The 20,987-nt window shown below is 36.8% G+C and overlaps 1 protein-coding gene across 6 annotated transcripts in view; it reads left to right on the top strand.

Annotated features, from left to right (window-relative positions):
* EEIG2 (EEIG family member 2) overlaps positions 1-20,987 on the top strand; it is a 38,620-nt gene that overhangs the window by 15,811 nt on the left and 1,822 nt on the right. The window contains exons 2-11 of one of the 6 annotated variants that reach the window (XM_069789443.1): positions 1,361-1,481; positions 2,099-2,128; positions 2,637-2,753; positions 4,408-4,454; positions 9,525-9,631; positions 10,577-10,672; positions 12,275-12,458; positions 12,548-12,675; positions 13,075-13,144; positions 14,722-17,257. In XM_069789443.1, coding sequence (XP_069645544.1) covers positions 1,361-1,481; positions 2,099-2,128; positions 2,637-2,753; positions 4,408-4,454; positions 9,525-9,631; positions 10,577-10,672; positions 12,275-12,458; positions 12,548-12,675; positions 13,075-13,144; positions 14,722-14,737 — 916 coding nt within the window. In that variant the 3' untranslated portion in view covers positions 14,738-17,257. Of the gene's footprint in view, positions 1-1,360; positions 1,482-2,098; positions 2,129-2,636; positions 2,754-4,407; positions 4,455-9,524; positions 9,632-10,576; positions 10,673-12,274; positions 12,459-12,547; positions 12,676-13,074; positions 13,145-13,671; positions 14,683-14,716; positions 17,258-20,987 lie in introns of those variants that run through there. The other 5 variants (XM_069789441.1, XM_069789444.1, XM_069789445.1 and 2 more) reach the window with 5 other exon arrangements.

Here is a 20,987-nt window from a genome sequence, read left to right as displayed (position 1 = left end):
TCTCTGAAGTGTTTGAATCACTAGTGTATTTTTATTATATGTAATTTTTTTCTTATAAGATACAGGAGTTTTCCATTTGTCCTCCCTGTACCTGTTAATTTTGGAGTCTTCTTGCTCAGCCAGAGTTACCCAAACAGAATAATGTGTTCTGTTTGAGCCTTATATAATAACATTAATATAGCTGAAAGCATCCTACATTTTGCTTTTTTTTCAGCTGCATCATACTGTCAGGTTGTAATCCTCCTGCAATGAACAAATCTGTTCAGGTATGTCCTGGTTTCAGCTGGGATAGAGTTAACTGTCTTCCTAGTAGCTGGTACAGTGCTATGTTTTGAGTTCAGTATGTGAAGAATGTTGATAACACTGATGTTTTCAGTTGTTGCTCAGTAGTGTTTAGTCTAAAGTCAAGGATTTTTTCAGCTTCTCATGCCCAGCCAGGGCACCTGACCCAAACTGGCCGACAATGTATTCCATACCATGTGATGTCCCATCTAGTTTAGGAACTGGGAAGTGGGGGCAGGGATTCGCCGCTCGGGGACTGGCTGGGTGTCGGTTGGCGGGTGGTGAGCAATTGCCCTGCGCATCATTTGTACATTTCAATCCTTTTATTACTACTGTTGTCATTTTATTAGTGTTATCATTATCATTATTAGTTTCTTCTTTTCTGTTCTATTAAATCGTTCTTATCTCAACCCAGGAGTTTTACTTCTTTTCCTGATTTTCTCCCCCATCCCACTGGATGGGGGGGAGTAAGTGAGCAGCTGCGTGGTGCTTAGTTGCTGGCTGGGGTTAAACCACGACAAGGTATTAGTTGTCTTATTTTGCTCTGAAATGGCAAGGTCCCAGTAAGTAGCTGAAATTCTTGTTTGCCCCAAGTGCATTACTTTGTATCCGGTTATTATATATCATCTCCTTTGAACTTTTCCAGGCCTCAAATTTATCTAGTTCTGCTTGTATGATGCTCCCTTTCTCTGTATTGAAATACTACTTGTCAAAGAAGGTATCTTCAGCACATTCCAAAGCTCAGCAGCTTGGACGACAGTGCCTGGGAGCTAATGTTCAGGAAGACTTCACTCTTCTGAGGCAAACTGGAGAAATCACGGTCTCATTCATTTGCAAAAACACATAGCTGTTGAATTTTCTGTTGGTCTAATATTGTGTTCAAGGTTTGAAACAGTTATTACTCTTGCTACACAAAGAGAAGAATGAAGGATGATTATTCAGGCCTTGGATCAGATTTTACATGAAGTGACCACTCTACAAACAGTGGAACCTGTGTTTGTTCTTGAGCTGTCCTATTGCATTTTATGGTCCTGAATATATATGCAACTGATACTAAGCATACATTCTCTATTTCCAGGGAGGTAGTACAGGCAAACTGTGTCCGCTGGAAGAAAAAGTTCTTATTTATGTGTAAAATCAGTGCCAGTGCCACAACGGGAATTCTGGATACTTGCATTTGCAGGGTGTCTGTACGGAAGGTAAGTAGCTCTTTTTCCCTCCTCTCCTCTTTCCCTGGTCTTTCTTCACTTCTTTTGGTTTAATTTTTAAATATCTGATAAACTTCATAAAGCAAATTTTAGCTGCAACCATGTCAGGTATTCTTCTAGTCAAAATTCCGTAGTAATCTTATTAATAACCTTAGCTTGACTAATTCATGTTTTTTTACATTCTTATTGAAAAGAACACTTACTCCAGCAGGACAGCAAATGAATTGCTCATTGGTCTTTACAAAATTGCCCCTTGATAGATACTTCTAGTAAGCAGCAGTAAACTTAGAAGCCTTGAACTGTGCTAAGTACCAGAATTTTGTATGCAGCACTTCCTGCCTTTGGGGTTAGACTTTGCAAGATCCAAGTGCTGGTCTGTATCAGGCACTCACCCTTCCGCCTCTCCGCAAGATGACAGTCTCCTGCTGGCCCGCACCAAGGACATTATTAAGTTCTAAATGACAACAGTACAGCCTAGCAAATGTGTGTTGAGCTATTTTAAAATGAAGATTAGTATTTGCTTTTCTAAAAAAAACCAAAACAAACAAAAAGCCTCAGTCAGTATCTTTAATGGCTTAATGGCATGGGTTTTTTTCTTTTTTTTCTAGGAGTTAAAAGGAGGAAAGGCATATGCAAAGGTAAATTGAGATGTATCTAATTTTGCCTATGAATTAGCTTTTATTTCTTGTCATTTTATGCCCATTTAAAGTAATTCCAGAATAGTATTCTAATACCCATGATTTCATTATATGTATTATAGTGACACAGAGGTTTGGAACTTTTGATCAGTATGTTTAATAAGTATGTAAGAATATTATACCACCAGAATATTTTTTTTCTTTCCATTTAGTATGCTGAAAGGGTTGATAAAAGTAAACCCTTCTGCATGTGTTAACTTTTAAAAATAAACTCTCCTTGTTCTTTTTTCTTTTGAGACTTTAATTTTTAATTGAAAATAGAGCTATGCAGAATTTGACATTCAAAGTTTGTTTTCTGTTTTTTGCCTTGAGCCACTCCATTTAATGGGCATCCTCTTATTCATATTTGAGGGAAACTGCTGTTGAGTGGCAGTCAATATTGTGCATGTAGCAAGTACCTTCATTTAGTAATATGCTTACTACTAACTTTGTAATTTTCTCTTAACAGCTGGGATTTGCAGATTTAAATCTAGCAGAGTTTGCTGGATCAGGAAATACCACTCGTCGCTGTTTACTGGAAGGTTATGATACCAAAAAAACAAGACAGGATAACTCCATTCTCAAAGTATGTTGTTTCCTTTATTGTACTCAAACTAATAAAGCAGAGAACAAGTGGTATTATTAAGCACTTAATGAAATTTAAAACATATTTGCTGAACCTCTTTCTAGAAGGAAAGCTATTTAAAGTAAAAACATTAGTGTTGTTTAGAAAGAATCATTGAAATCCATGCAGTCAGAAATAGAATTCGTCCTACTCTTTGAAATGGAGATGGATAGCTGTAAAATAAAAGTTTTCAAAAGGTATTCCTATTTTAACAGGAAATGAAAAATTGAATAGGGAAGCACGATGAAAAAGTTAATACATTCATATAAATGTAGCAAATATATCTTTAAGACTGGGCAACTTCCTGTGCAGCTTTTCTAAGAGTGAATCTCTTAATTGGCTTATTTATGTATAAGCCAGCTTCAACACCTCCATGACTCCTGGAACTTTCCATTTTCTGTTTCATAGTAATCAGTGTAACAACTGGTGAACATTGTTTGAAGAAACCTACCCTCCTGTCCTCTCCCATTAGTCCAAGGAGTTAAAAAATTCAATAACCTGCATTAACTTGAAAATAATTACATACAGAATGTTACAAGTAAATATTTTAAAAATTTCTTTTCCTACCAAGACACCAGGATTCATTTCTCATACTATTGAGTATACCATTGTCCTGGGTTCAGCTGGGATAGAGTTAACTTTTACAGGAACCTGGGAGGTGGGGGGCACAGCCGGGACAGCCGACCTGAACTAGCCAAGGAGCTATTCCATACCATGTGCCATCATGCTCAGTATATATATGGGGAGTGGGCCGGGGGGTGGTCTCGACTTTTGGTGGGGGAAGTGGCGGAGCGTCGGGTCCCGGGTGGTGAGCAGTTGCACTGTGCATCACTCTTTTTGTATACTCTTTCATTAGTACCGTCGTTGTTGTTGCAATTTCTTTGTGTTGTCCCAGTAAACTGCCTTTATCTCAGCCCTCGAGGTTCCAGGGTTTTTTCCCTTTTGTCTCCTCCGTCTCCCCCCATCCCACCGGAGGGGGGCGGGAGGAGTGAGCGAGCGGCCGCGTGGTCCTTTGTTACCGGCTGGGCTGAAACCACGACAGTCCGTTTAAGCATGCACTGATTTCTTTAAGATAGTCATAGACTTTTTCCAGAAAAAATTTTAATTGATGGCTTTGACCCCGCTAACAAGCCTTCTCAATGCATTGTTGTCCTATGGCATTATTTACCTTTTGTGCTTTTACTTTATCTCAGATGTTAGCACAACCCGTTCCTGTATGCTAGCAGTTTGCTAAACATTCTCAGCAAAGAACATACTTCAGCACACACTGTTTTAAACAATATTCTGTTTGCTCATTAATCTTTCAGATTTCCTTTTCCTATTTTTCCCTTGAAGCCATCTTAACTATTAATGATTCTATGATTCTTCTTGATCTCTTGCAGAATCTTGTATGTGCAGCTATGTTACTTTAAATGCTATTTTGTGTTGTTTGCATGTGTACTAAGAAAAAAGATGTAGTTCTCTGCATAAGTGTGTTTATTTGCATATGTGATGATGCCATTTTATTTTGCTTAAATGTAAGATTTGTGGCAAGTATCACTTAGTGACATGACCACGTATCACAGACCAATTCCATTTTTTTTCTTACAGTGGGTTTTGTTTTCTTAATGTGTAGGTTTTGATCAACATGCAGCTAATGTCTGGAGACCCATGCTTTAAAACGTAAGTTTATGAAAAATCTGTGTGGGATAGTGTTTTGGTCATACATTCCATGTTCAGAATTACACTTCTAATTTGCATTTATGAATGTCTCCAACCTGGCAACAATGTTAAAAAAAAATAAAATAAAAAAGGCACAAACAAATGGGATGGTAGCTGAATAATGGCTAATGTGGTAAAAATACCAGTAGGAGTATCATAGTTCTCCTTGCTGTTAAATACTTAGTATATTTTTAAGGAAAGAATACTAGCCTGTACATCTGTAATTAAAAAAAAAAATAATCAAAGAAACACTTAAGGGAAACTGTTCCTGCAGCAAGCTTATATAAATATACTTGGTGTGGGGTGACCCGACTAATACTTGTGTTTGGAAAATGTGCTGTTACACCTTTTATTCACAAGTCTCAGGTGATTTTAAAAGATTTATTTTCAAAAAAAACAGAAGTGTGATATGACTTATTACAAGAGAAAGCACTTACAGATATTTAGTTAGCAAAGACATTATGCAACTTAGTAGAAGATGCAAGAGGTAATATCTGAGGGGGGAGGTAGCTAGGAAAATACACTGCTATATATTGGGGATCCTTTGGCCTTATTTTCTTTAATGTGTAGTTAAGGAAATGTAATAGTTTTGCTAGAGCACGTTATCTTCCATAACTAACCACAGAACAGAAAAATCACACATGCTAGGGAAAAACCTAGTCTTGAAAGAGATGAAATTGTTGCCTTCTTTCTAGACTAATAAGCCATTTTGTTATGAGGCACCCAAGCTTTATGAATAACTAAACTGAATCAGTACAATTGGCAAACTTCCTATTTCCAGAGAACACCACTATCTTGCTAACCATGCCTTAATTATCCTGATCAGTAGGAAGTGAAGAACTCTCACGTCATTTGTATTATACAAGATATTTTATAATAACCTGAAAGCCATTCATCATGTTGTTATACTGAAACTAGTAGGAGATGGAATCAAAATGAGAGGACGTATTTTCTTCCCACAACATGTGATCAAGCTCTGGAACTCCTTGCTACTACACATTGTGAATAATAAAAGCTCAAGAAAGAATTAAGTCAGATTCCTGAATAAAAAAATTACTGAGGGCTATTAAGTATAAAACATCAGATGAGGCTTAAGAAATACCTAACTTACAGATGAGGAGATGCAGGAAGAATATTCAGGAGATACGTTACTATGTGTGCCATATTCTCTCAGCATCTGTTGTTTGCTGCTGACAGAAACAGGATACAAGGCTAGACAGACCTTTGGTCTGAGACAACATGCTTGTTCTTATGTTAGCCCTTTCAAAAACAATCTAAGGCAGAGTTCCAAGTATTCCATATAACTTGAAAAGAATAAATGAGCTTAAGGAAAACAATCTGCAAAAAATTGCTAGCTTCACCCTTGTTATGTCAGTCTCAACTTTTTGTGTAGGTTCTCAACTTTCATTTATACTTTCAGACCTTATGCTGGATCAAAGATATTTTCCATTGTAAAGATAGAGTGTTTACTTACAAACTGCTACACTAAAACACTTTTACTTCATTACGGATTAGGTTTCCTATTCAAAATACTCTCATAAATGGAATTTAAACTCATCTTTTATCAGATTAGTGCAGGTAATCAATGTCCCTCTGAATAACCCAATGAAGAGGGATAATAATCTCATACAGGCTTAAACTGTAGCAGTAAACATATACTGAAGTCTTTATTAAGTAAAAAAGATTGCATTTAAAGTGAAATGAGGCTGAAGCTCCAAGAAAAGCAGCACTGACCTAACTCAGTCTGAGGTACAAGTATGAAGTAACTCATTTGTAGGTTTTAGTTGGTTCGAGGTAGGTTCTGGTGTAATTAAGAAATTGAGAACCGGTTTCTGTAGCAACTAGAGACTTTGTGCATTACTGCTGTGGCTGTATCCTAACCATTGTTTCTGAGGAGATCTGAGAACATTGCCTGCACCAGTCTAGCTCAGGTGATTCACCACAGGAACTCTTCAATGTCCCCTTACACCACTAATGGCCCTTTATCCTCTCTGCTTCTAACCTTCAATAAGAATAGAACACTGTAAAATCTCATCTTGTGCTTACTGAATAAATAGTAAGAGGGTATTACCTGAATTTGTTTGATTGGGCAAAGCTTTTCTGTATCCCTAGTTATTTAGCAACTCTTGATTTACTTTTGAGTCGGACCTATTAACAAATACATCACTGGTACTGATAAACAATTTCTCAAAGGCAACTAACTGATCATTAGTCTTGTATACTTGTCAGGAAGTAGAGTGTTTTGGACTGCTTAAAGAATTGCCTCCAATGGTATTAGCAAAAATGATTTAATAGGAATTTATATAAAAGCACGACTTCACAGAATTCGATGGCAAGGTTCACTCTATTACTTAATACATGGATGAAACGCACAAAGGAAAATTAAGTTAGAATCAAACTAACATTATGTATACAAAGACTGAAGATGCAATAGGGCAAAAGAGAAACATATGAAGAAAAATCGAGTTAGAATTGATTTCTCGTGATTTGTACAGAGATCGGGAATGTAAAAATGGTAGGGAAGACCCTCCCATTGAGTCACGAGGTTCAGAGAAGACCCCCTTGCTTTCTAAACTCCTCTTGGAGTCTAGGTGTGGCTGGATCCACTCCTAGTCCCAGACCTGGGCAACCATTTATGTCTAATGGAATAAAAAGGTAGGGGAAACCCTCCCATTGAGTCATGAGGTTCAGAGAAGACCCCTTTGCTTTCTAAACCCCTGTCGGAGTCTAGGTGCGGCTAGATTGTCTCCTAGTCTCAGACTTGGTCGACAGTTTATATCTAAAGAGATTGTGAGTATAAAGTAGCCTGAGATTCATTCACAGTCAAATAAAGTTCACAACAGTAATGTAAGTATAGATTTGAAAAGCAATATTTGTAATATGCTTGCTATAGAATATTCAGGTTAGTACACACACACATGCATAAAGACACTAAGAGATATACGTAAGTGAGTAAAGGAGGTGTATACCTGTTAAAAATTCCCCTTGAGTTCCGTGAAAATGCTTACATCAAATGCTTCAGCATCTTTCTCAATGGGCGAAGGGTTGAGCCTGAAGGAGCAGAGAGTATCAGCCCAATTCTTGTCTGCTTTCAGTGACAAGACCTCCAATTTTCACAAACAGGAAAGTCTGCGAGCTCTGAGGCATGCCACTCAGAGGGGATGCCAGTCGCAGCGCCCTGTGATCCAGGAGACCTCAAAGCATCCCACTTAGTACTGCTGTTTATACGTTTGGATTGACTTTTGTCATCAACAAATTACTGGGATTCCAGTTGTGCTGGTACCGTTACGCATGAGTTATGAGTCAGATAAGGAAGGCTTCAGGGCTGTCAGAGAATGAATTAAGATTCAGATACGGGATATTCCAAGATAGTTAGGAGAGGACTGAGATATGTCTCAAGGTTGTCAGGAGAGAACTAATTATCTCTACTCCCGTCCCCCACCTCTGCCAGGCAGCAGGAGTCCTTGGGTCAGTCAGCATGACTCCCTGTCTTAGCCATGCAAGAGTTCCTGGTACAGTCAAGGGACATTTAACCGCCCAACTCATTACACTTATGCTAAGGCCTAGTGAGACTTTCTGAGTTTGTAGATCAGCCCAGAGAGGGGGAAGAAACGCACCACCAGAATACTAATAAAACAATGTATTTCTGTTCTTTACTGGCTGGTACCGAAGGAGTTGAAATTAGTACCTAAATAGTTTTCTGGCTCCCTAAGAAAAAATCTCTAACTGAAATTATTCAGACTTGGCATTTTCTTATGATGATATAACCATTTCCTGGAACGTAAGCTTTCAACACAAACAGAACAAAAAAATTATCTAATCCAGATGTCCTTCGTAGAAGGAAAAATAAACCTTAAACCAATTTCACAATCTGGGATCAGCTACATAGTTTATGAAGAAGCCTAGAAGGCTTGATGTTTGATCTGAGGTGACATCCCTGAAATCATTCAGTTCTTGCTTTCAAAAGTATGTTATGCAGTTAAGTCACACAAGCATTGTATTTCTAGAAGTGCTTTTTCTCTTACTCTCTTTACTTTCAAATGTAACATAAGAGGGGTATGTTACTGTACATGAAGACAGTGACTAATTTATTGAATATGTCAAATCTAAAAATGTCAACAAATATCCATTGGTATGCAGACCAACAGTCTGTTCCCAAAGTAAAAAATAACAAAGCATGAAAAAAACTGTAGGTAACATCTTGAAATGTATTTTAGTTGTGTTTGCTTGCAAGAGAAGACTACTTTCACTTTGTCATTTTCTAATTAGTTTCTTTTGCACTAGCAAAACACAAACTTAGAAGTTTATTCATTTTAATAAAATATATCCCTTTGGGTCTTGGTATAATCTGAAACACGCATTTAAGCTTTATTAAAATCTTTTTTAATCTTGAGCCAAATTTAAATTATGGTGTACGTGATGCTTTTTTTATTTTGCAGGAGGTAGAATTTAGAGGGGAATACATGGATATGGTAACATAGGCCCCTTTGTTAGGAGCGGGAGGGTTATCAGCTCAGAATCTCCTCAGGTACTGTAACAGAGATGAAACAAAGCCAGGAGTACATCACAGTGCACTATCCAAGTAGGCCAACTGTCATTGTGTGGATTTTGTTTTTTTTAATTTACTGTCTCATCATGTATTCCATGAAGTACTGAATTATATATATTCTTAGCATGTAAATTATCCTGTGATTCATACACTGAAAAAAAAAAATTTAGAACTTAAAAATAAACACTTCACCAATCATCAAAAAAGGAAAAGCATTTCCAAGGATCCCCAGAAGCCTGAAGGACTGAGCAGATGGATTTTGTAAAATGTCCTTAAGCTCAATAGCGATAGCCTTTTTTTTTTCCCTTTTTTTCTTCTTAACAGGGGGCTAGGCAGCATGTTTTGAGAAAAAAGTTACAAGCCTATTAACTTGAAGCACAGCATGAACTATGCCGATTTACTTGAAAAGAAAAATATGTGCTGATCAATTTGGAGGGATTACAGCAAAAGTACAGCAAATCTTAACCACCTTTTTCTTACAGGCCTCCTTCCACAGCAATGTCTATAGCAATTGTTGGAGAACCAGAATCTTTGCATGAAGACAGGAAAGGTGGAGAAAACTTAAAAGTAGTACATCTGGGCATGGCAGGTATAAAATAATGCTCTTAATTTCTCAATTTTTTTATAACTGGCTTCATAGCTTCAAGGAGATATATAAAATACTTCAAATCGTAAAGGGATGGTGACAGTTGGCCGACAAAGGGACCTTCTTTGGTTATTTCTTGAGACACACTCTCCTAGATAACATCAGTAGAATCTCTCTTTTTTACTTTTGCAACAGTTTATTTAATGGAAAGAAAGACCAGAAACTGGATTGATAGCCTGCCTTCTTTTTAACATTTAAAATCTTTCATTTTCTGTGTGACACATTTCTTGATTTGCTTTGGATTTTTATTTTGACTGAGCATTTAATCTGGCCCTTGATTTTCAACATATGAATCATAGGAATATGCATAACTGAGTAAATTTTGAGTGGTAAAAGTTCTAAGTATTGTTTAAAATTGAAGTAGTTACTCTGAAATTTAGACTATTAGAAAAAAAATACTATTAAAACACTTTATTACAGGTTGAAATTTGGGGGTGGTTATGGGTTTTTTTGTTTGCTTTTAACAAGCTTCAGGCTCTTACATAGCTTAGTCATTTCCACCCTAAACACAGCTTAAGTTGTCTTAACCACAGTTACTTTTTCAGCCAGAAAACATCTAGCACACCATTCTACTATGGTACTATGGAAAGCATGGTAATCTCTTTAACATTGACAGTGTAGACAAATCTAGAACTACATTTCATACAAATCTTTCTAACCCAATGGTACTCTCTGTTTTACTCAGAAACTTTTTTTTTTTTAAGGTATGCATGTTTGTTAACATACATGCTATTTTTGCAGCACTTCAATCTTCAAAGGGTTTGTAGAAAACCAGTGACAAATCCCTAATCCCTCTGGGAAATCTGACATTTGAATCTAATCAAGATTACAGGCAAAGTAATAACAAAGCTGGCTTTAGCAACAGTATCTGACTTGCACATGTTGCAGATGTCTCATCAAAGAGTGCTTCAGTCCCAGATGAACTTGGTGCATGTGGACATTCCAGGACATCAAGCTATGCAAGTCAGCAGTCAAAACTGTCAGGTAGCTGTTAACAATTTTGTTATGAATTGTTGGGGTTTATTTACTTTCACAGTTTTAGACGTAAAAAATAAGTATACTTTATATGTTTAAAAAAATGGTTTGAAGTTGAAAGCTTTTTCCTAGGAGTTTCAGGTGTGGGGATGGTAACATTATTTTCCTCTTAAAAGCACAATGAATTATCTGTTTGAATGTGAGACAGCTTTTTCCCTTAGCTTCCACCAATTCACAGAATCATTTAGGTTGGAAAAGACCTTCAAGATCATCGAGTCCAACCATCATCCATGCCCACTAGACCATATTATGGAATACCCCATCTACGCACTTTGAATACCTTCAGGGATGGTGACTCCACCACTTCCCTGGGCAGCGTATTCCAATGTCTGACAACCCTCTCAGTAAAAAAAAAATTCTTAATATCTAACCTAAATCTCCCTTGCCTCAACTTGAGGCCATTTCCTCTCGTCCTATCTCCAGCCACCTGACAGAAGAGACCAGCACCCACCTCACTACAACCCCCCTTCAGGTAATTGTAGAGAGCTATAAGGTCTCCCCTCAGCCTCCTCTTCTCCAGACTAAACAGCCCCAGCTCCCTCAGCTGCTCCTCATAAGACTTGTGCTCCAGGCCCCTCATCAACTTGGTTGCCCTTCTCTGGATACGCTCCAGCACCTCAATGTCTTTCCTGTAGTGAGGGGCCCAAAACTGAACACAGCACTCGAGGTGCGGCCTCACCAGTGCCGAGTACAGGGGAACAATCACCTCCCTGCTCCTGCTGGCCACACTATTTCTGATACAGGCCAGGATGCCATTGGCCTTCTTGGCCACGCTGCTGGCTCATATCCAGCTGGCTGTCAACCAGCACCCCGAGGTCTTTCTCTGCCGGGCAGCTTTCCAGCCACTCTTCCCCAAGCCTGTAGCGCTGCATGGGGCTGCTGTGACCCAAGTGCAGGACCTGGCACTTGGCCTTGTTGAACCTCATACGACTGGCCTCAGCCCATTGATCCAGCCTGTCCAGATCCCTCTGTAGAGCCTCCCTACCCTCAAGCAGATCGACCCTGCCTCCCAACTTGGTGTCATCTGCAAACTTGCTGAGGGTGCACTCAATCCCCTCATCCAGATCATTGATGAAGATATTAAACAGAACAGGGCCCAACACCGAGCCCTGGGGAATACCACTTGTGACCTGCTGCCAACTGGATTTCACCCCATTCACCCCCATTTCACAACCCTCTGGGCTTGTCCATCCAGCCAGTTTTTCACCCAGCAACATATCTGAATGAGATTTTTACCTCTTCCATATGTAAAAACAAATAACTTACAAATGGAGACTTAGCTCTAAAAGCTGAAGGGGAAGTAATGACACCAAGTCATTATATTTGTTAGGAAGCAAGAGTTATTTAGAACAAAAAGAGAACAGCATGTGCTAGAATACAAAACCTGAAGTGAATGGCCTAGGTGGTGTATGCACATACATTCATAGGGCTTTTGAAGTCTCTTTATAAGAAGACAAAACACAAATTCTGCTTTCAGGATGGTAAAATATAAGTAATGACCTTGGCTGTCAAGAACATACCTAACCTAGCTCTCCCGCACTTTCCCAACAGGATATAGCACATGTCACTCTAGATCATCCAGCCTGTCTGAACTCTGCCACAGGAGAAACACCTCGGTGGGTAGTACCTCAATAGGAATTGGAAGCATTCTAGAGCCATGTGAAGAGACTAAGCCAAAAGTAACTGAAGCTAATATTGATACATCTGTTAAAGATGTACCAGAAAAACTCTGCAGGTACACTTAACTTGAAAGGCTTACGTAGCAGAAGTAAAATATCATTTACTATATCACTTCTAAGAGCTCTAAATATATATTTTTTGCAGACATCCTGTAAAGCAAGACTCTGTGGAGTCACAGCTGAAGAGAGTTGATGCTACCAGAGTTGATGCTGATGATATAGTTGAAAAAATACTCCAGAGTCAAGACTTCAGTTTAGACTCAAGTGCAGAAGGTATGGAGATAAATAAGGAAGCTTAGGGAAAATTGATGTACATTACAGGCCTTAGGAAAATCTACTCTCTGCATAGTCCCTCTTGCTTGTAATCATAAGGACTGTGCATATGGATCACTACGTTTTCTGCTTCATCCTGTCTCCCAGAAGTTGAAAAGACCCTTGCATGACTCAGGTAACTTTTCCAGAGAATTAATTTAAGCCGGAAAAGAAAAGAGCAGGGGCAAATCTATGACGAAGGTAGTTCCTCCAACCTATAACATGTGAAGTTTTGTTCTTCGTTACTTAAAACATTTGCATCTGAAAGTATCAGTTGTAAAACTGGTAGATTTAAAATGACTTAGTTTTAGCTAGGGCAACGTTAAAGGAAGCTAACATTTTAATTCCCTTGCTTTTTAGAAGAAGGTTTAAGATTATTTGTGGGCCCTGGTGGAAGCACTTCTTTTGGAAGCCATCATTTACCTAACAGGTATGTAGCCTGAACAACTAATCCATAGGTAATACTAAACAAAAATGCATCTTATACAGCAATTATTCTGCATATACATTCTTGATCTTTGTATCTTTCTCTTCTCTATCATTTAAAAGCACCAAAAGAGCTAGACTGTCGGGTTTTAAAACAAAACCTGTAGGTTAGTTCCCAAATAGAACTGATGTGTCAGCCATAAGAATTATAATTTTCAGAGGTTCTGAAGAGTCTTAGTTCCAAAGTTTTCAGATTCAGTATGGACACAGGAAACAGGCACCAGTTTGGAATCTTAGCTCTATAGACTTGCTACGTTACTCTCTGGAGCTGGACGAAAGTCTTAAGTGTTTTACTCCTCTACCTTTACAGTATCAAACTTCTAAGTCTTCCTGATAACAAGCCTAATTTTCTTCACTTTAGTTTTGCTCACAACTCCTGTTTCCATATGCTACACTATTCCTGTTTCAATGGTTTGTTCATCATTCAACTATTTGTAGCCCTAAATTCTCTCCTCTGATAATCTGTTTCAGATTATCTTCTTGTAGTTTAGAATCAGGGATATTTTTTCTTCTCTAAACCCTCTTCAAATACTCTGATATATGACTTGACCTGAATGTATTAGACTTCTTAGATGAGAAAACATTAAAAACAGGTAAGAATATGCTCTAATACCATGATTCTGCAGTCCAGTGTAACTCTTAAGATTTTTCTTTATCTCAGGAAATTACCATAGCATCAGTATTTCAGCAAGTACTTCTGGAATTACGTATAAAGGCAACTGATAATGTGTTGAAAGTTATAAAATAAATGTATTTTACACAAGCAAGCAATACTGTCAGTTAAAAGATAATTCATTGGTTTATTTGCAAACTGGGCACACTAATTTCTATCTAGGATTACATGTATGGTTACAGAGCACACTACAGTAGTATATAGAGATCTGTCCTAATTCAGTTACCAGAACAGTCCGGGCAGAATATTATATTAAGGAAGAGCTTGCCCTATTGATTTTTTACACAGTACTGCAATTTGCCATGTAAAACAACCCACTATGATCTGTCATGTGGGGGATGAGAGAGTTTTGTTTACAATTCAGCATGAACAAAAGACTGGAAGACGTTTTTCTTGTATCTTAACATAAGATGACTATCACTTACTGGTTTTTAGATACATTTATCTGTTTTTATATATATGTATATAAAAAGTATTAGCTGCATATGATATAGCTGGGGTGAGAGGGGTACCCAAAAGGTAATATTTAAGGAACTATAGACAAGTCCAACAGTATCTTCTTTTTCAGTAACATTATTTATCATTCTTCATTTTAACTGTAGTAAAACATAAAATGCTTTAAAGCATTAAACTGTAGGTTACTGAGTGACATGGTAACTACGCATGTTTTCTACCCTTCACATTTAACTGTTTTGGTACTAGGTGTTCAGCTGGGGTTTTTTTGTTGGGTTTGGGGTGGGGGGGGTGTTTTTTTTAAACAGTAAATTTGCTGATCTGTGATACTTGCTGTTTAGCTTCCATTTAAATTGGAATTGAACTAACTTCTTTCAAACATTCTTTCAGAGTAGGATCTGGAGCATATGAGCAGGTGGTGATAAAACGCTAGACTAGAATGACAAACGAGGAAAACTTGGAGCTCTGGCATTGATACTTCTGGTTTTCTTTGCTCTGTTGCAAGGGTTGTGAAAGCCAAAATGAACTCAATGTGATCTTTTTTTTGAAAAGTAATGGAATGCCTCTTACTCATAGAGCTTCATCTTCTGTGGTATGAAGGCAATGTTTAGCTATGTCTACCTTGTGCGAGCATTTGGACTGTTTTTGTAAGCTCTACCTGATGCTAGTGGTATTACTTGCTTTTTAAATTGTGTGAAACATTTTTTGGAAGCAGGATGAAGTGAGTCCCATTTCAGTATTTTATACGGGAGATCACGTGTGGTGATGTACTTTGTTCATAACTTCTTTTCTAAAGAAGCTTCTGAAAGTTTGTCTTAAATGAACCTGAAGAAACTAATTAGTTAATTTGATCCTACCTGCTGTTTTAGCCTTACAGAAGCTAATTACTTCTATCAAGTCAAAATTAAGGCCTCCACAAAACAGCCCAGCTATGTTTTAACATAAACAAAACCTCTTAGGAGTACTGAGCACAACTTCACTGTAAGGTTGAACAGTAGAGGTGAACTTCACATGCGTTTTAAAAAAACCCAACTAAATGGATCTAAACCAGCCAGTAATCAGTTATGTTAACTGTAAATGAAGTCTAGAGGCTTAAATGCATCAAATGTGACATCTGTTTTTGTGCAAGTGACAAAAGAAGTGGGATTCCACGTCAAAATACTAAGGCATAGTAGTGTATTATGAAGAATGCTAGCTTGATTATTAAATCTGGAGTTCAAAAGCTGCTTCCACAGAAACTCTCTTCAGTAATGCATGAACCTTGAGATTCAATGGGATGGTACTGTTTACAAACCTAGTCAGTTTACTACCACTTAGAACTTTTTATTGTAGCTTAATCCTTCACAGTTAGTGCTTTGCTCATGTTTTGAATGTGCCTTGCGGGACTGGGGAGGTACAGGGAGATTAACCTATTTACTAAGCAACCTAGTCTTTAAAACTAGGTAAACATCTATACTATTATCAATATAACTTATTAAGAGAAGCACTTTATTGTAGATGAACTCTGCACTCTGAAAACGTCTTACTGTGCAACATATTTGTTAAACACTTCTTTCACTATCTGTCTACTGTTACATTAAGGTCAATGTACTGTATTTAAAGTTGCACAAACAGTGATTTGCCTGACAGGCAAGAAAGATCCTTAAAATTGAGAATTATGAAAGAATCCATTTTAAAAGGGATGTGTTAGATGACACAATTCTCATTCAGGCTGGGCTCTACTGTATTTAAGTGTAAACTGCAAATGACCTTAATTTTGTTATAATTAGTTGTATTGTTTATCAGTAAGGCTTGGATTAAATAAAAATACAAATAGTGTGGCCATTTTTTTAAGCTCTGAATGCTTCAAATTCTGCTCAGAGTGATGTTTGACACCCTTTTATTGAAGTAGGCCATATTTAATAGGTTAAATTAGGAAAAGCAGGCTTTGTTTTCCATAAATCCATAGTAGAATTATTAAACTAATTTCTATTTGTGTTTTTTAAGGAAATTTCAGATTTTAAAGCTTGAGTACTGTTGCTGAATATGATGAATATGAGCTATTTCTCAGTTATGGTACTTAAATACTTTTATTTCCTACTGTTAATTATAATATTTTTAAAGTGTTTTAATGGGTAAAAGAATTAATACAAAGACTATATTTTAGCTGCTATTAATAGAAGTGTGGTATTATCCATTTCTGTCCTCCATGGGAATTTTAAACAGAACCTACGTAACTGCTAGTATACAACTATCTCTCAGAACATGATAGTTTCCTTTCCTGTTGTATAACTAATTTGTACCAAAAATATCCTACTGCAAGCCAAAAGATGCATGAAATTTGATTAAATGAGTTGCTTTCAGTACTCTTTAACACTTCTATGTTTGTTGACAAATCTATTACACCCAGTAATAGTTAGATGGTAGCTTACTTAAGCTTACTAGGAAAGATAGGCATAGTTTGAGGAAAACAGACTTTTAAAAAACATTGTACAGCTACTTATGTAATTCTTAAGGGAATTTCCATAGCCCAAATTTGTATTCTATGTTAAAAGACACAGCTAACTGCCATAGATATTTTGTTTAATAGAAACCAATTATTTTCTTGCCTGAGCAGATCTTTTAAATAGGAAGTTTACACAGAAATCAAGCTTTTAATAAAACTGTATCCTAGTAATTTATTGTTCTGAGTTTGAGTTACAACTCTTTATGAAGTGATTCTCTAATTGTGCATATTTTAAGTGGAATATAACCTTCATATTTAGATGTAGTGTTCTTTTTTTTTTTTTTTTTTTGTAAACTGTGTTATAAGAATACTGGAGACTCTTATATAGTAAACTATTCAGGATGTGTTGGTGGCTTGTGGGTTTTTTGGTTGTGGGTTGTTTTTTTTTACTGTATTTAAATGCAAATCTCTCAGACATTCAATAAACTCAACTCTTCAGCTTGGAATCTGTTTCTAAACAATTATGTCTTTTTTTTAGTGCAAAAATTACAAACTTAACTGGAAGTTCATGTCCATTTCAGTTTCTCTACTGCTTTTCAAACTTCACCTCTGCAGCTTATTAAACTCCACCTCGAGTCCACAAAGTATTTAACGGCACCATTAGTAGTACATAGTACATCTGTCTCCTGGAGAGGAAAAGTAGTGTATCAGTCTTACATAAATGAAAAATCAATTTCAAATTGTGAGGCATATTGGTAGGTTAATTATTAAGCAGACTCCACAATGAGCAGTACTTGGGGAAAGTGAGGGCACTGTATATAGTCCCTCCTCACCATGCAAATGACAAAACTAATCCTCCTCAGTTGACTGTAAAGAATTACTACTACTAAAACTTTTCATACAGTTTGTATAACTTTATAAATTACCTTCTTATTTTTTTAACAAAACTATTTGTGGTATGTATTACTTTTCTCATCAATGCATTCCAAATAACCAAGCTTTTTGGTTCTGCAGTAAGTATCTGCTCTGACGTTAAAAATAATCACAATTAGAGTACAAACTATTAGGCACTCAGATCAATTCAGTAACCAATGAATTGTAGAGTAAGGATTAAGATAAATAACTGTACCATGTATAACCAACTCCAGTCTCAGCTGTCTTTCAATTCAAAAAGGAAAACAATTTTTTTTCTATATTTCAGCAGCATATCCTGGAATTTCTTTTGAGGGTTGTTGTCTCTCTTCTGGTTTTATGAATCAACAGATTCCTTATAGAATGAAAGGCAAATCTCATCAGCAAACAAGGACCTCACAGTAGAGAGTTCCCTCAGAAATACAAAGTATACATGTATATACATAAAACATTCATAGATGCTAGTCACATGACTGAATACCAGCAGCTGCAATATAATCACTAGGGTGTTTTTCTTTAAAATGCATTGCTTTTTCTACTTTTGTGTTTTCACACTGTTTTAGTGATGTATATGTTGTAAGGAAAACATGTAATTTAGACACAGTTCTTTTTTAATCTGGAAGGAAAACATCTCATGAATGAAGATGAGGCTATGCACCGCTGTTGCATATGCATATGTAATATACGAAGGCAAAACCATGTGGTATGGGAAAACATTTTCCTTTACTACTACAGGAAAAAAAGAAGAGATAGGAAGTACCAGAACTTTGAATGCTGTCACTGAACACTTAGGTACATTTTGTAGATGTTCTGACATGGGAAAACAACAACACAGAGACAAGGATTAGCATGGGAAAAAATTACTTTCTATAATTCTTGAGGCAAAATAAGTAGCTCTGTCTTCTCCCCACCCAACTGCTCATTCTTGCCTGCTCTCCTCTTCCCACCTGTTGCACCATTACCAGTTTCTGTGACAGATTAGTTGCTTCAGTTCCCTGTGTGGCCTTGCAGGGGGATCTGCCAACAAGAAGAGAAAAGGCAAACGCATCTTCATACATTTGTTAACGTTTGTGGGACAGGTTCTTTTCATTTTGTTGCTTCCTTGTTAAAAACTAGAAATTAAATAACTTGGGTTTTTTTCTTTTTTACATGAAGGGAAATCTCTGAGCACATGCTAGCAAAGCTTTGTCCAAGTTCAGAGTTGTAAGCACTGACCTTCTGATCACAACTAAAATTGTTCATGAACTTGTAAATGCAGGACTAGCTCTGGATTTTTTTTTTTTTTTTTTAAATTGTCTTCTCTTATGATCTACTAATCTTTCCCCAGTATCCTCATTTGAGTACATGCTAGTGGCAGTGCATTTTATTTTGGGGATGTTCCCAGTGAACTGGCTGCATACAGGACTGCATTACAACGTGTTTGGTTTTGTAAATGAGGAAGAAAATGCAAAGGACTTTTGCATAACAATTTTTCTGTCATTTCATAAGCCCCTTCCTATGTTTCTTCTACTCAGTTTAAACAGAGAAACAAAAAAGTCCTAACAACTAACTGTTATGAGATATATATAACCCAGCTGTAGCTGAATGATCCAAACCTTGCTTGTCCGCATGACAATAACAAGCACGGAATAGAGCCTAATACCATGGAAGCCCATGGGAGACAGGACTGAAACACATCAGAAGTTTATTAGCTGTGAGATCTATTTGTTTGAGAAATCTCTGAGGAGACAGACAACTAGCACCTCCAGCTCTCACAATTAGGCAGTTGGTTTTTATTTATTAAAATAAGGGGATATTTTTAGAATTTATACCACTTCCTCACTTTGTTATTAATTTAAAACACTGATCAGAAACATTCTGTTCAGCTATTCTGGCCATCATCAATCTCTACTAACTTGCTATCAAGTTATTTCCTTTATATTCAGGATACTGCACTGGTTTTTTTGGTTTTGTGGTGGTGGGGGGTTTTTTTGTTTCTGTTTGAGTTTTGATTTTGGTTTTTTTCATCTACTTTATTTGGACTTTACAGTTTTGAACAACCTAAGGTTGATCTGTTTTGAGATGTATGTACCATATCCTGGTCAGTGATATTACCACAGGCAGTCTAAAACATTTCATTTTCATAAACTTGCCTTCAGCATCCTGATTTGAGACATTAGAATTGACCTTGGTTTCAAACTGCCAGTTTAAGTGGCCACAATACTGTGTTTATTCACAAGTATGCATAATAGTTTAATCAGAAGACCAACCTAATAATGAAGAGCTATGCACAGTGAATCCTATGAAAGGGTTTAACTGCTCCTGAAAAGACAGTTACTTCAGTACTTTAAAGAAAATCTTAATTAAAATTGATTTAAGCCAGTGGAAGCCTGGAAAGCTGGTACACAAAATAGCATAGTTTGTTTTAGTAAAAGCTATCAATCAGTCTCAAAAATTTATATATTCTAAATAGCACTTCTGTATATGATATGTAATAGCTTTTTCAGTTTCAGTACACATATATATACTAAGGAACACTGTGAACATATGGGGCCAAACATCTGTAGTTTGACTTCAGATTTTTCCCAGGAAAGGCATAAGCAAGAATGTAAGAATTGATATTTGCCCTAGCTACCATTAAAAGCTAAACCCTGTTACAAAGAAGGGGGAGAAGATCCATGAACCCCTTAAAAATTGGATTACTGTTTAGGCCCCTTCATATCAGTCCACCAAATATTCACATAAACCATTTTCCAAATGTAGCTACAAAGTGTTAAGGGTATATTGTTTTGAGGACAACCAAGCATGTATTCATATGCAGTCTTGTCTGTTCACAAGACACTCCTGTAAGTAGATGCTACCTGAATACACAATTCAAAGCAAATATCATTCCAAATCTGACAGGTCCTCCCTCTCTTCCCTTTTCCTCATTTTAAGGTGATCATGCTGTGATACAATGTTTCAAGAAGAAACAACACAGCTGAAGAAGTTCTGTGGTCCAAAAATCTTTTAAACTACAGTAAACCATATAGTGAACTGCAGAGATATTTTCTCATAACAAACCAATGCTACTCTCAAACAGCTATGCTTACTAGTGTCCAAAGAATATTTACCAATTTTGAATTTTACATATATTTTAACATAACTACGGCAAGTTCATATCACAATGTCAAAAAAAGTGAAAACATTCTAAATATCATATTAAAGATGAATTTTAATTAATTCTAGTTCTAAATATCATATGAAATTAATTTTTAATAATCCATGTCTATTTGTTGTAGGAGAAAAATCTCCCACTAAATACAAAGCTTATTAAGTATGCATTTTTTAATCATTCAGCATGAC

The sequence above is a fragment of the Haliaeetus albicilla genome, chromosome 8 (assembly GCF_947461875.1).
Source record: "Haliaeetus albicilla chromosome 8, bHalAlb1.1, whole genome shotgun sequence".
Taxonomy (NCBI): Eukaryota; Metazoa; Chordata; class Aves; order Accipitriformes; family Accipitridae; genus Haliaeetus; species Haliaeetus albicilla.
Note: the sequence above shows the minus strand (reverse complement) of the source record. Positions and strands in the feature narration are given on the sequence as shown.